Below are 15,867 nucleotides of genomic sequence, written 5' to 3'. Positions count from 1 at the left end.
TACATAAGTAGAATAAAAATGCATGCCCATCGATCGTAGACAACGTTTGTCGTAGCGAAACAGTTGATCGCGACCGGTTCGCGAATAAACGCGAATAAAGAACGAGAAGAAAACCCGCAATATTAACACCTTATTCTATAATCGTGTCACGTTTGCCTCTTAACCATCCCATCTTCATTTTATTTTCCCAAACATCCTACGCATAAAACGAACTTTTACTCTTATTTCGTACAATCGCACGAGTATTCTTCCCACTTTTTACATCGATATTTTATTTCTTTCCTTGCCGTGTATAAATTTTATAGAAAAAACCCTTCGATTCGCGAATAAACAAGTAACGTGCATACGATCGCAGACGAGGTATCTCGAGCAGGAACGTTAAACTCGGTAGTCGTGGTATCGCACGTGATACGAATCGACCACGGATCCGTGGTGTCACTCGCTGGTGCGAGTTGGTCTTTTTCTCGGGCGACTTTTTCCCCTGTATTGCTCGCTTAGGAATTCGTTCGCGACGTTTCACTCTCGAGGAACAACCAAAGACGAGTAGAGTAGTAGTAAAAAGTATTAAACAACATTTCCATAGGACGTCAAAAAAAAATATTTCAAATCGTTCTAAAAAAATTATTTTCGGTTGTAGGGGTCAATTAGGATCATTTTTGATGACAGACATATCCTTGAAATCCTACGCATTTTCAAGAAAAAATTCTCGTCGAGGTTACCCTAGGTAGGAATCGCGATTGTAAAAGAAATACAATAAATATTCCAAGCTACCGTTTTTCTTTTGAATAGACCTTTCACCTTATGGACCGTGATTACCCAATCTGACTGCCATACCGAGTTATTCTTTAAATAAACGATGTATTACAATTTAAAATAAGAAATAGAGGATTTTCGATGTACATAGTTGTCAATAAGGTGCATCCTTACGTATTTCAATAATCTTGAAATCTTTTAATAATCTTAATCGATTGGTTATTCCAATGAAATTAATCGATCGATGCTAAATTCTGGACCGTACAGCTTTCATTTCCGTTAAAAAATACTAAAATTTCTGTAATTTCATTTTCTGTCTCGCTTCCTCTTGTGTTTATTTCTAAATCTGTTGGTAACGTTGCGAGTGGCACGGAAATGGTAATGGGGCGGCTCTAGAGCCCCAGAAAAATGGGCCGAAAAAATACATTGGGTGAAAGGTCTACTCGTATACCTTGTCTGTGGTTTTGCTTTCGATGCGATATCGACAAAAGTTTTGACCAAATATTGTTTGAGCATTGTACGGTCGTATGGTTCTAAAATCACGATACCTTTATACATATGTAATGATTTTAAAGCAATCTTTATGTTTAAAGAACGATGGTTTTAAATGGTCTTTCTTCCTTTACATGATTTTTCACATCGCTTTGAGCGTACTATACATTAACTTCAGATCGCGCGTATACGTCAGTCTATTTAATAAACTTGATCCAGAGCTTATTTTTGTAATTAAAGAAAAATAATATGCATATTTTTTTACGAACGATTGCACCGCCATCTACGGCAGGACGTCCAAGTTTGTCGTTAGGTTACGGTTACGGTACATAATGACGTACGCCTAACCTAGCTTCAAGTAAGGTTATTTGACGTGTAAACCAAAGGTAGAAAACAAAGCAACAAGTGTTTTAGTGTTTTACGATAAAAAATTATTGATTATGGTAATTATGTGTACATTATTATCGAAATACTAATTAACGAACAATGTAATATACTTTGAAAAGTTTCGTAATTTTTCTTTACTTACTTTGCGTTTCAGGCTCGTTATTTTCGAGAAGAAGATATAGACGGTACGTTCGAATCTATTAAATTTCCCTGCTCTTTACGTGTACCTACTATATTTTTACAGAGTTTAGGGAATGTTTCTATTTGTTTGCAAGAAACGGTCAAATACGTACTCTGGATGAACTTACGATTATTATGAGATCGTTAGGATTAAGTCCTACTATTGCCGAGTTGAATAAATACTTAAAAGACAAAGGTATAAGCGAAATAAGTGAATCGACGAGAACGTCGAGTATTAAAACCTACCTGTTGTTGGGTTTAGGTGGAAAAATGTCGTTTGCCGATTTCTTGGAAGTGATGCATTTACAGACCAGAGCGGAAGATCTACCGAAAGAAGTAATACAAGCTTTCCAAGCTGCGGATAAATCTCGAAGCGGCACTATACCCGCTCGTCAATTAGCTCACATGTTGCTTCGTTGGGGCGAACAACTGAGCAGTAAAGAAGGTTTTCCTTTTAGTTTTTTCAAATTAATAAAAGTATCGGAAAAATACTGTCGTTGACTGATTCGCTCGCGTCTATGTTTCAGTCGAACAAATCTTTCGAGAGGCTAACGTGTCTTCCAGTGGACACGTTAAATACGAAGACTTTGTAAAAATAGCATGTGCTCCGGTACCAGATTACTATTAGGGACCGATAATTTCTATACTTTTATGAAACTTTTTCTACTGCACAGACACGCGTACACGTGTAGTGTACCTACTGTGCGCGTACTATATATTTATACCATGTTTATAATAAAAGGCTGCTATCGTAAAAGAAGAAAAGAAGAAAATAATTTATTTCGAATCCAGTAAATTTCTGTTAAACGGATACTATTTAGGGTTCATCTCTACGTTACGTACAGTTACTCGGCTTAATATACATACGTGGATAATCTCTTGCCGAGTATCGTTTATTTTCTTTACGATACGAATAAGGATAAGAGATGTTCTGTTTGCTAAAAAGTAAATTTGTCGATAAAATACGGCTAAACGAAATACCGAGGATAACATGGATCTTATTCGACGGTGTTCTTAATTAATTGTATTTTCCTATGATCAGGGCACGACGCGACGCGTTGACATCTCAGTCGTCTCTGGCAGTGTTCGTGGACGGTGGTGAGCCACAAAGAATGACAGTGGTACTGACGATCGTTGTAAAGAAAAAAACGCAGAGAAGAGCTCGATCGCTTACCAACGCGACCTGTTTCCAATCTAATTCCATTCTCTCCCGATGATCTTGGTCAGCGAGTCGTTGCTCGTTCCTTTCGATCGTCGCATGCACTCTTCCCAGAACGCGGGACCATTGAGCCTCGAGACTGCCCTCTTTTCCCAGATCTGCAACAACGTTCGCGTGTAATTGACAGGGAACCAAAGACGATAATCGATTCGACAAAATCGGCGTCGAACTTGTTCTCGTTGCGTTCGATGAACGATCAGACAGACGAGGGACTCTGACCTAAAGTTGGACTGCTGCTGTTGCTCTCGTCCCTTCTGGACATGAATTTAGGCGACGACTGCGATTGCGTCACTTCCGGCTTACAGTGCAACGGACAATTGTTCTTTCTTCTCGGAGGTTCGACCGGTTCCTAACGCGAATTAGACAAGTTGGTAAAGATATGAAGAAACGGAACAGATTGGCGAGATTACCGATCTTTTCTCCTCTTGGAAATTGAGGAAAACTACTCGAGCGAGTTTGTTCAGGACCAAAGATCGAACGATACCCGGCACTCTGGTTCCTCGAACGCCTCGATGGTGAAGATTCAAAGTGACCACCGCTAATCCCGAAGCGAACGATACCAGGCATATACTGACACCGTAATAAAGGCCTGAAAATAACGAAAGGAAACGGTGATCTGAGAAAGGAAAAAATCGAGTAACGTCGATCGAACGTACGCGTGTACTCACTTATCAGCGGTGTTTTCTCCGTGGGCGGAAGCGTCTCGCGAATGGTCATCAAGAAGACCGTCATGGAGAGAAGAGCCGAAATCCCGAGGGTGACTTTTTCCCCCGATTCCGAGGGCACGTAGAATACCAACAGAGCTGAATAGACCAAGGGAGGACCTGGCTGAATAAAACTTTTCCACCAGTACCGTTCTCGTCATGGAATATCGAACAGAAGGCATTCTTGCTTGAGCCGCGCGAAACTTTGCCACATGGCGAACGAAAAAAAAAGAAAAAGAAAGTTTCGCATAAATTTTTTCTCCCGAGCGGATAACCGAACCACCCCCTCTTTCGTTCGATCATGGAGATTTCTTTGATAGAGACTCAAATTGCTGCGTTCTCGGCAAAGATTCCTTTTTAAAATAAAAAACATTCTACCGGTTGCGGATAATTCGACTAATCCTTGTGATACGGAATTTCAAATTGTACAAGGAATAAAAATGGTAAAATCGTAATTGGCCCTAATCGTATTCGATAGAAGAGAGAGAAACCCTCTGGTTTCGACTACGACGGCGACGACGACGACGACGACGACGACAACTCTCGTAAAAGTGTACAAAAATGAGGAGATTATAATTAGGTTGTGAGTCGATAGAAGAGAAATGAAATATAAATGGATCGTATGGAACAAGAACTCACCTACACCGTTGATAAGTATGCAAGGGAGGATCAAATTAAAAACGTAGAACATCGGACGGCGTCGTAGTCGGATCTCGTAGGTGATGTCCGGATACGGTTCCGGGCAGCACGAGTAATACTCGACGTTTCTTCTCGCGGAGAAATCGAGTAGATCGAATTCACCGTTAGCTTGGTAATTGCTCACGTCTCCTTGCTCGCTTTGTTTCTCCAACTCGAGCTGCGTAACATATTTTAACGATACAGTTTCCTCGTCATCCCCCAAAGTAGAGAAGGAAAGATGATGTTTATATTTTAAGAGGGTAATGATCGATAGTGGAATAAAATGTGTGGCAACGGGGTTCGGGTTGATCGCGTTTGATGCAACGGGATAGAGGAAATAGGAAACTTGTATCTGGCAGCCGGATGATTCGTTCGTTGATGAAAGAGCAAGTTTCGCGGGCAGAAGCGTCCATCGGCGAATTAATTTCGCGCCGGCGAGCAATCAGAGCCGAGGCGTCTCCCATGAGCGAGTATGCAAGACGAGGCTCGGAGATGGAGAAATTCGGGAAGGTTGGAAGAGAGTCGAACCGGGATCGTATTTCGAACGTTTTAGGCGAGAAAAACGTACCGGCACGCAAAATGTATTCAACGAGGGCGCATAGGAAATGGAAAAACTCTGTGAAAGGGCGCGCGCTAGAAACGGTTCGCATTCAACTATTCTCGCATTCGGGATTAAGCTCTTGGATTCATCCGAGCCATTTTCGCGACTCGACGAGACCCGGTAGGTATTTTCGATTTGCTGCCGTTAAGCGTCTCCGTACGTACCAGGGGAAAAAGCTCGGTCTTTCTTCGTCGATGTCAGAAAATGTGTTCGCCGTTTTGCCAAGATAAAGCAAAACGATACGCTTGTAATGAACCAGTTTAACGAACAAATTGTCATTTGCAACAGAGTGGGAATGTTATGTATCTTTTGTTTCTAGTCAGTCGTTTCTTCGCTTTCCATTGGCATGTAGAGAAAGGTACACGCGTACGATATACGTATAATATTTCGCAATTACGACAGTTTCATCCATCTTCTTTTTTAAAAGCGAGCTTCGGCGAAACGAAAGTGAACTTTTTAATTCAAAGGATCCGAAGGAAGCCAGAAAACGTCGAGATTTTTAAGAGGAAGCGAGCACAATAACGACAAGGGTCGGTGCGGCGCTGGGCGGCGCTGGGCGGCGCTGGGCGGCGCGAGTCGAACGGTAAAAATTTAATCCGAGGCTCTCTCGTTCCTACCTACTTCTCGAGAGAAGCAGAGCCGGTGCATTTCCGGATTGATAACGAGCTCGCAAGCCGGCCGGACGGATCTTTGGTCCGAGAATTTAGCCTAGATGCAAGTCGCGTAGGTTGATGACAAGGACTATCGACGATCGACAAGTCTGAACAATATATCGTTTGTAGATATACGTAAGCCGTCTGGCCCTTGGAATACATAGTAAAGGTTTTCCCGTAAGATTGTCGTTACTCGGTGTTGGCGCGGGTTCGTAGAGTCGAGTCGAGTCTTACTTGGTATCCGTCGTACGTCCACGAGGCCCATTTCAGTAGACATCGTTGCTCGTCGAAAGGGAAAAACTCCACGTCGATGTCGCAGCTACTACGAAAGATCCCGTGACTCAGCCACAGCACTTCTCCCGTGTGGCTGACGATCACGTTCGTATTGATGACCGCCGAACTGTACTGTGGATCTGCGCTACAGAGAAAGCAGGGTTAAACGGGTCGCTTAAAAGTTACGTACCTTACCGTTTCGCATGCGCGTAATTACAATTATTTTAAAGGAAAACCGTAAGCGCGTGTCAAAGCGAATCCTCGAACGAGAAAGACGAACGAGAAAGACGAGCGATAAACTCGCGAACGTTTACTATTTTCTTCCCCGGTGATGGACCGTTTCTTACTTGTTGTACAGAATCGTGTCTGGTCTCCAAATACGATTGTAGGGCACGCGAATTACCCGGATTCCAGCGAATTCCGAGGCGTTCCATTTCAAATGATGGTCCGTCCAGGATTGCGTGACCCAACAATTCGTCGTGAGTATCTGGTTCTTCTCGTCCTACGATGAGAAACGAAACAAAGTTGGCATTACTTTTCGATCGACGGAACAACGTTTGCAGTTTGCGCTCCGTTAATTTCGCGATACGTGAAATCGTGGTTGGTCCAGCGTCGGAAAAGATTTTCTATTCACGGATGTGCTCGCGATTATCGAGCAAGATCGTTAACGTAAATGCAACAATATTTGTTAGATATACTCGAATATTTGCAACGGACGAAGAGTAACTGTACCGGTTAGCAGCAGCGAGGCGGCCGGCCGTTTGTCTCGCACTGGAGGATCTCGCTCGTATCGCCCATCGACGCGACAATCATCGCGAGGCCGACAAAAGAAGTACATGTATATGTATGTGTAAATGAAAATTAATCGATATTTGCCGAGTCGGAGACGGCTGTATCGCCCAACTGCCGATACTAGTGGAAGTTAATGCTGCTCCGAGCAGACTTGACCTGGATTTCCTATTTCACCGCCTCGCCGAAAGAAACCAATGAAATTTCCATCCAACTACTACTACCCGTACTTTGGAATTATAATGGTTTGGTTTTGGCTGGAATGCATATATTGTTACGGCGCGCTGCACCGTGCCGCATCGCATCGCGACGCGTTTCGTTCCAAGATGCGCCAAAACTATTTTTACAATATTCACTTTTACGGCACATTTTTTCTTCTCGACTCGTTTACAAAGTAGACGATACCCTTTTTGTATCGTTTGCTGCCTCGATACTCACGACATCGATTATGTGATGAAGGGAAAGTCCAAAGACGACCGCCAAAGGCTGAGAAGAATTTTTCGCCGGCCGAACACCGGCGTCGTATCCATCCAGAAGATACTTGGTCAATCTGTATTCATGCTCATCGCCGAAGCCTGCAAGAAAACCAATTTTTAATCAGTATTTTATTTAATTTCATCGAGATCGCGCACCGGCGACCGATGGAGCAACGAAATTGATTCTTGATCGCGAATCGAACGCGTCGAACCGCCGCGCCGGTTTTAAAAATTCTTTCTTCCTCCTAATAACGAATCCAATTCCGATCGTTGTATCAAGGCTATCCGTTCTAATGTTTCCGATCTGTACGCGGAAGCGTTCGTCCCATTCGAGTGGCCATTGTGTCCCGAAACGCGACGAAGCCCTATCCGTCCAGACAAGACCTAATCCTACTATCGTTTTATCTTTTCAGAGAGCTAACCAGCCAACCGTTGCCTTCCAATCTCAATTAGATAAAAGATCTTCGCGGTGCAAGAGACAATAGCATCGTGATCCGATGGTTGTTCAAACCTGCCTAAAAGTACTACCTATACACACGTTAATACTAGTTGGCGTACATTTAGTTTGCTCGGAGGGTGAGGAGCGATCGAATAGATTAATTAAAATGTAACGTTAGTTCGGGAATTCGGGAAAAATGTTACTGGAAACGGTCCTCGCGCGTTCAGTTTTGCGAGTCGCGTGATCGCGCGAGTGTCGCGGTTCACAAAATTTCTCTTCCCCAAACCCTCTTAATTCCGATCGTTAAATCTCGACGTCACTGTCGCGGTATAGCGGGTCGGTTCTACATATATGCGGAGGCGTTTCACTTTTCTGAATCGTTCAACGGACAACCTTACAGCTTTTTCCAATGTTCTAAAGAGAGGACGAAACGTAATTGAAAAGTATCGGAAGAGTCGCGAGCTAGCTACACCGAGCTAGTCTCGGGGAGGGGAAAAAAGAGAAAAAAGAAACAAACTTTTGATAGTTTTCCAAGCGCCCGGAAATCCAGTTTCGGAACCCTAAACGCAAGAAATCTATTTTTCACGCGTCCGTACCGACAAAAATAACGGATAACGAGGCGCTCGATATATTCAAAAGATTCGTTCGTTGTCGCTACGAAATACTCGATCGCTGTGACGCGGCGCGGTGATGTGTTCGAGAGAAAAAGAAAAAGAAAAAACGATTTCCTTCGTCGTATAAATTCTATTTCACCGTAACACTGTTTTCAAGCGTTGCGACTTAAATCCGTGCTTTGAGGACAATTGGAGCGCAATGATTTTTAGCAGCGGGAATTGTCGACGCGCGTCGCTTACAGTTTTATCCTCTTGTACCTACCTACCTACCTACCTACCTACACGCTGCTGCCCGCGATACATCACCTAGCTCTTTCCATCTCTGATAGCAACTATTTCCAACTATTTCCTTTAGTTATTAAGGTAGAAAGAAAAGAGAAATCCGAATACCTGCGATATACCAAGAGGAAAGAAGCAACAAGATAGCGGATGGATGGTATTAAAGTAAGATTACCTATCGGGCATTCGGTTTAAGAACGCGCCAGTTTTAAGAGTATGCATCCGTGGCTTATACCGTTCTATACGTACTTACTCGAAATGCAGCGATAAAAAAAGTTCAAATCGGTCATCGACACGACCGAATAAATGCACAACGGTCTTGTTGTTGCGCGAGCATCGAGGGATTCGCTTTTTCATCCGCGCGTCGAGAGCTTTTCGATAAAGGTTCACACGCGACATGGAATCCTAAGAAAACTACTACCACGTGAAAATCCTATTTAGATATTTATTCCTTTCATGTAGAATTAATTTCGCGAGTTTGCTCTTAGCCGTTGGCCAACCGCGGATTCGTTTCGCGAGCGAAAGCATTTTTTATCGCGTCTTCTTAGGCGCTCGAGAGCTTCTGCCTCTCGTCGTCGAAGAAGAAAATGGGTTTTAAACGAGAGATTGACGAGCATATAGTCGCCAGAGACGAACAACGACGAACGATAAAAAAATGTTCAACGAACGGTCGATGCTTCTCGATCGTACGTCTCGACGAAAATTTCTTCACGTATAAACAGCTAAGAAAAATTCCTGCCCTAGATCGTAAATCGCCCCAACCTGTTTATTATACGAGCCTCGGTTATATTCGTTGCTTCTCATAGCGAACGTTAACGATAAAAACTTTGTTCGATGATTTTTCCAATTATGAAATATTTATCGTTAAATTGATCGGCCGATAGTTATTTTAATGGAAAACAAGTCCAGTCCGACGATCGTAACGCGTTAGCCGACGCAAACGTTTTACAACGAAGCTTATTTACCGTAAGGGTAACGATAACGCTGCTAATTGTAAGATACAAGAACCTTTGCTTCTACTCTCGACACGCTTTTACTTTCTTGAGCAAACAATTACATTCCTAATTACACGATCGGAATGATTGCTGGACTCTTTACGCGTAAAACCTTCGGGCAGACCATATACACGGCGAGCACGACCCCGAGAGAGAATTTCCCTTTACGTAGTTGAATTTGCAACCGCGCGAACCCCACCCCCGGGAGGGGACACGGATGTCGCAATAAAATCGAATCCGTGCAGTCGCCGTGGACTTTTTTCGTCGCTTAATTTTACCGCAGGTGGGAAAATTTTCCAAGCCAGAAACTCATTTACAACTCAATCGGTGCTCATGAAATTCCAGCCTAGAAAATCCTGTCGGGGCCGGGCAATCCGGTTATCGAACAGACAGAAGAAATTGCCCTTAATCGGTACTCGTTGCGGCTGGCTGGCTTTCGACGATCTCGGCTACGCATCGAAATTAAATCGCCTATGCAAATAGATCATCTTCCATCGCGAATCGGATCTATCTAACCAACGATCGAACCGAAACGACCGGCGGTGGTCTTGCTTCTATAATCTTTCTCGACTATATGTATGTATTTCTCTTGCGAATCGTAAAATAAACACCTATTTACAAACGATTATTACTCGTACCGAACAAAATGATCGATTTAACTAGTTCGATTCTATGTTATTCGACTCTTTCTTTTTATTCCATCCTGTCGTTACAGTCCTCGAGTTGTATCGTCACCGACCAAAAACGCCAAAACACTCGCTATACACCAATATCAACCTATACATGTACCAATCGGAGGGTGAAACAAATTATTGGTCTACGATTGAAATCAACACACTGGCTGAAAAGAAAATTCAACAAACTGTACCTTACTTGTCTCGTCGGTACATATCAGGTCGGGCAATTTTATCCATGGAACCGTACACGTTAAATCAATCTTTATATGTATACGTATATGTAAAAAATGTACAACTTCCAAGGATTAAATTTAAATATCGCTCGCGTACGAATAACGTGGCTACCTACATCAACCAGACTTTCCACGTCGTTCGTAAACAAACAACTTTTTGGTAAATTTATTAAATTAACGGATAGAAAGGATCGAATACCATTTTGGAATTTATTTCTCGACGACAACTTGAGAATCCTTTCGTTCTGGCTAAACGATAACAATACGATCTCTTTCCGCTCGAACATTTGATATTCGTGCACGCACGATTGGCAAAATCGCGAAAGAATCGAACAAAGAGAAACGTTTTACTAAGAGAAACGATCGAGTAAATCAGTTGATGCGAAGCAATGGAAAATGAAAAGACTCACCGCTAGCGAAAGTGATGGCCAGAACTCCGTAACGAAATAACAGGACCAACGGCGACATGGAATTGATGGACAAGTTAAACGCGAGACCGCCTGTCCTCGACTGTGGTGTCCGATGCATTTCAACCACCGTGCAATTTCGACCCTGAATCCCGCGCTACCACCCCTACCAACGCGTCTATTCCCAAGGAAATTCGCGCAGGCGTTTCAAACAATACAGACACGAAAGTTAAAGAAACTGCTTCCAGTACCGAGCGTTCCATCCGTCAATCTGTCCCCGTATACTTTCTCCAATTCTAAACACAATACACATATTAATTGCAACAATGATCACGATATAGGAACGTTTCGATCGTATTAAATTCTATTTAACGTATCATAAGACTTTGTTCTTGAATCTTGGAAGATGCCTGCCGAGGATCGCCAGCAACCGATTCACCTCTCCCCGGCAAAAACTAAAAATAAAATATCCTCTTTAGAAATATTATTCGACAAATATTACAGGTGTAGCTTCTATCATTAAACGATCACCCTTTTTGCGTTGTTTTCCTCTTCCATTGATTTTCACCTGTCACACCGGCACACCGCCGCCGTTCTTCAAATTGACAAGAGACTTTCATCCATACGGAGGAATTTTTCAGTTACAACAAATTAATTAAAAATTTCTCGTTGTACGTTTACGATCGGTAAACGTTGTTTCACGATCTAGGAAGAGTTCGGTGCAATGACATCGTATACGTTCGAATCGTCTGAAAAATGGACGCAAAGACGAGTCAGTGTTTAAAGTGCGAGGGGGACGTGATGGTGGACATCGATCACTGTCCAAAATGCGCAGCTTCTCTAAAATTTTTGAAAAAATCTGGCCCACTGGTGGTTAAGGGTAAGACAGAATCCGTGAAAATTCCCGTGAAACCTCTGGAGGGTAGCTACGTGATGCAAATCGTCTCTATTGGAATTAGACCCGACAACGTTTACGAGGTTCGGCACGAATATCGACGATGCTCGGCGAACAACCAAACGAATATGTTTATTTTTATTACAGGCAAGAATGTTGTTGGCACCGGAAGTGGACATGTCTTCGATCAAAATAACCGTAAAGGGTTGCAATCTTCGCGTGAACGTGTGCAAACCGTTCGACGATCGAATCGCGAATCAACTGCCAGACGTTGCAGAAAAATCGGTTCTCGGTGATCTGATCAAAACAACCATGAAACATTGCGAGAATTTTCTCATACCGGACGACATCGATGGCGAGAAAGTTCGCGCTGTGGTGGACAACAAGCACAGAATGCTCGTTCTCACGGCACCCGCGATCAAACCTAGCAAAGCGAGAAAGAAATTTATTGCAAAAAGTTGAAAAAAACAAATTATCTTTTTCTTTTTTACACAAACTGGCTACCGACGCGCGACCATCGAAACACGAATTCGAGAAAACAATAGATGATCGCGCGTTGTCAAAATCGGTCGACTTTTCGGTTAACCTCGAAATATTATAATATATCAAACATGTTTTAATAATTTTGTAAATTCATACCCCGATCGTCATGGACAGTTTGCCACATCATTGCCGCGAAAATGCGGCTATTTTTAAGCAAAACGATTACATGAACCTCGAAACGATGTCGAACGGGCTGAGAATGAGTTTAAAGTTTGACAAGATTCCGAATTTTTACATAATCGACAATAAAGAATGTTATGCTGTACGTTTGTCGCAACTGTTCTCGGTGCCTTTACTTTCACTCCTATAGAATGTTTAATCAAAGGTTATTGGATGTTCGCAGGCGGAAATGAAGATCGAGGGATTAAAAGTAGGGACGGCTACTCTAGCCACTGAAAACGTGTTGAACATCAAATTGCACAGTTCCGAAGACTGGTCGCACGTCAGGAACTTGAACTTTCTGATACCGCCGGAAGCAAACGCGAAGAAAGTGTCGGTCGAGGTATTCGATGACACGATCTTCGTGCGAGCTCCGCTTAAGAAGAGATACTCGTAACGTATTTAATGTATATTTATCGTTACATTGGTCGATACGTGGAGAAATTACCCGTCGAAGGTGTCGGAGATCAATTACAAGGCGGTTGCCCTAATGTATCAGTTGTCATCCCAATTTTTTTATTCAAAACAAATAAAGCTCGTGGGTCAACGAGTTGTCGATAAAAAGTTTTTACTTCTTGGCAGGCACGGGTGGTTTCGATGCCTTCTGTTTCCCATCTTTCTCCGTTGTTTTCATCGATTTCGGTTCCGCAGCTTTCTCGGTTGGTTTTCTCGCTTTCGCGGGTTTAGCCGTCGCGACGCTGGTTCTTGGTTTTTTCACGGTGCCCGACTTTTTCGGTTTCGCTGTTCTCGCGACCATAATCTGCTTCCTACGTCTCTCCTGCAGCAGCTTTGATTTTATAGCCGGTGCGGTCTTTGGTAGCTTCATCTATACGCGCAAAGTATCTCGTTAAACTTTACACCTACATTCCCGATATTATTCGACATTGGAAATTCAACTTACTCCGCGTTTCTCCGCTAAAAGAATCTCCCTCTCTTGTTGACGTTTCATCGCCGTCAAAATTGCCGCACGTTTCAGCACAGCGGCGTACGGGTTCAGACGCAACATCGCGCGAGTATTGGACAACGGATTCAGCTTCTTCACGCTGCGGACCACCCTCTTCCTGCAATTACAAAAACTACTTTCCTTCAAAACTGCTCGCATCGCGAGCAAACCGATAAAATACTTCTTTTTTTTTTTTTGAAAAACATCAGTTGATATAATAAAGTTATCACTGTCAATCAGCAACACAGACCAAAGATAATTCATCATGATTACGATACAGATTTTATTGTTCAAGGTATGTATATAACGTGTAGGATTACTACGTGCCTTGGTGCTCTCAAAACTTTGCGAATTTCATCGGCTTTTAAGAGTCTCGACAAATCCGTATTAGCCATCTTTGGGAAGGGCAAGTTATAACCAGCTTTAAGTTTCGATTCCTTGCGCCAGGTTCCGTAAAGAGCATCCAGCTTTTCAAAAGCGGACTTTGTCCAAATTACGAATCGTCCGACATGACCACCAGGTGCCAACTTTAGAAGATTCACTTTGTTGATGTTCATAAGATCAACACCGGGAATGTTGCGAAACGCCTTACGAATACCCTAAGGATAGTACGAATTAGAAAACTATACGATCATCTCCGCGAAATCATAATAAACTGATTCTTTGTCATTTCCTTACCTGATCTTGACCGTACACGATCAAGGGTCCTCGGCGTTGAATGCGTCTGCGATTACGCATTTTACCCTTACCTGCACGGAAACGTTGCGACTTGTATACCTATAAATAAATAAAAGAAAGATACTAATCGAGACCAATGTACGATAAATTGAATTTTTATACCACGATCGACTGTGTTTGGTTACATTTACCCCTATTCTAGCAACTAAATTAGCTAGCCAAGAACGCCTGGTAGCCATGTTTCTTTAGCACCCGATAGGAGCATCTCGATTAAACGTGTTTTAATAGAGACGCGGACATTTCGACGGTGCAGAACAAAAATATATATAATATATTGCTTAAAGATATACCTACTTTTTGGATATCGTTCCACGCCTTGATACGTCTCAAAAATATAACGGCATGTTTAGTTTTGTTATATTCTTGAATTTTGTCCGATACTACCAAAGGAAATTCTGGAACTTCTTGGATCATATGACCTAAACGTTAAAGAAAAATCAAACTATTGGAATTCAAATAATGAAAATATTTAGTATAATACCAATCTGATAATCAATGAATATATCACGGCAACACGGACCAACAAAAATTCACCGCAAAATTAGTTTACTAATTCGCGTACGCGAAATATACGTGACTCGACCAGTTGATCGATTACCTTTAGATTGTACAAGAGCCGGGACGCCGGATGCAGCAATAGCAGAAACTAGAGCGTATCTTTTTTGGTTAACGTTAATTTTACGATGCCAACGTCGCCAAGGTTTCGTCGGGGCAAACATTCGTCCACCTCTACACATGTTGCCGAACGCACCTTGTCCAGAGCGGTGAGTACCACCGCCTCGTACACGAGGGATACGTGCTACCGCACGACCAGTACCCCATGATTCCGCGGAGGTTTGATGACCTGATAAAACAAACCTATATTTAATAATTTCACCATTAGTTCTTTAACGAATAAGAATAAAAAGCATATCACGACACTTTCACTCTTGAGCAGAATAACGATCAGAAAACATTTATACTCACCGGCCTCCTTGGATACGCAATATGGCTGTCTACTATTCTTCGATACTTGTTGATGAACAAAGTTCACAACGTCTGGCCGAATTGGTGCTTTAAATACAGCAGGTAAAGAAATAGTATCCCCCGATGATTCATTTTTATCGGTATACACAGTAACAAGCGGTCGCGCCGTTGATAACGACTGTAAAAAAAAAAAAAGAAAAAAATCATTAAAGGTACGTGTATTTCATAATATTTTCAAGCGATATCGAGAAATACGGGTAGAGGTAAAATTATGTGTTCCCGTTCAACTCGAAACGATCTCGATCGACACACGACGTATGGCGGATCGACAAAAATTACGATTATTACACGTCCAATATAAACGTTTCAATACGAATCGAAACAATTTAACTGCACCGAAGAACACGAGCAGAAAAAAATCATGTATACTCGACAGTTGCACAATGGAAGATTTTCTAAGCAGAGTTACATTAATATTGAAACTACAAATTATCACACGTGGTCAACGATGCGGTGGTGACCGAAACTCTGTATCTCATGGGAAATTCTTATGAATCGAGAAACGCTTTAGCAATGAAACAATATTAAACGTTAGTAGAAAATGAATTCTGAATAAAATGTAAGATTTCTTACCATCTCGCGATCCTTTTACAACCTTTCACGCATGAGACGAACCAGGCACCCAACACGCCTCGCCTGGTCGAAAAGGAAGAAGGACGCAAACGGAAATTGTACAAGCTCGCGCATGCTCGGAATCGAGTGTTTTCTAAGACG

The 15,867-nt window shown here is 42.5% G+C and overlaps 4 protein-coding genes across 4 annotated transcripts; 2 read left to right on the top strand and 2 right to left on the bottom strand.

Annotated features, from left to right (window-relative positions):
• Nucleotides 1-1,565: 1,565 nt before the first annotated feature.
• LOC122405357 (calmodulin-like protein 4) lies at nt 1,566-2,487 on the top strand. Its single transcript, XM_043410041.1, has 5 exons — nt 1,566-1,688; nt 1,787-1,817; nt 1,877-2,008; nt 2,075-2,257; nt 2,340-2,487. The coding sequence occupies exons 1-5, from the start codon at nt 1,686-1,688 to the stop codon at nt 2,438-2,440; spliced, it is 450 nt and encodes a 149-aa protein (XP_043265976.1). The 5' UTR covers nt 1,566-1,685; the 3' UTR covers nt 2,441-2,487.
• A 296-nt stretch (nt 2,488-2,783) lies between these two features.
• Nucleotides 2,784-10,962, bottom strand: LOC122405504 (neuronal acetylcholine receptor subunit alpha-7-like). The gene is made up of 9 exons (XM_043410302.1): nt 10,853-10,962; nt 7,168-7,304; nt 6,288-6,442; nt 5,902-6,085; nt 4,375-4,591; nt 3,700-3,834; nt 3,442-3,620; nt 3,251-3,380; nt 2,784-3,129 (listed from the first exon to the last, which is right to left on the bottom strand). The coding sequence occupies exons 1-9, from the start codon at nt 10,908-10,910 to the stop codon at nt 2,879-2,881; spliced, it is 1,446 nt and encodes a 481-aa protein (XP_043266237.1). The 5' UTR covers nt 10,911-10,962; the 3' UTR covers nt 2,784-2,878.
• Nucleotides 10,963-11,264: 302 nt separating this feature from the next.
• LOC122405500 lies at nt 11,265-12,318 on the top strand. Its single transcript, XM_043410298.1, has 2 exons — nt 11,265-11,827; nt 11,892-12,318. The coding sequence occupies exons 1-2, from the start codon at nt 11,606-11,608 to the stop codon at nt 12,204-12,206; spliced, it is 537 nt and encodes a 178-aa protein (XP_043266233.1). The 5' UTR covers nt 11,265-11,605; the 3' UTR covers nt 12,207-12,318.
• Nucleotides 12,319-12,842: 524 nt separating this feature from the next.
• On the bottom strand, nt 12,843-15,845 carry LOC122405497 (60S ribosomal protein L4). The gene is made up of 8 exons (XM_043410296.1): nt 15,727-15,845; nt 15,094-15,271; nt 14,726-14,971; nt 14,422-14,546; nt 14,068-14,166; nt 13,717-13,988; nt 13,348-13,507; nt 12,843-13,272 (listed from the first exon to the last, which is right to left on the bottom strand). Exons 1-8 carry the CDS (start codon nt 15,727-15,729, stop codon nt 13,015-13,017), a joined length of 1,341 nt encoding a protein of 446 aa, XP_043266231.1. The 5' UTR covers nt 15,730-15,845; the 3' UTR covers nt 12,843-13,014.
• Between the last annotated feature and the right edge of the window lie 22 nt (nt 15,846-15,867).

The sequence above is a fragment of the Colletes gigas genome, unplaced genomic scaffold (genome assembly GCF_013123115.1).
Source record: "Colletes gigas isolate AHSC1104 unplaced genomic scaffold, ASM1312311v1 Colletes_gigas_Sc00004, whole genome shotgun sequence".
Taxonomy (NCBI): domain Eukaryota; kingdom Metazoa; phylum Arthropoda; class Insecta; order Hymenoptera; family Colletidae; genus Colletes; species Colletes gigas.
Note: the sequence above shows the minus strand (reverse complement) of the source record. Positions and strands in the feature narration are given on the sequence as shown.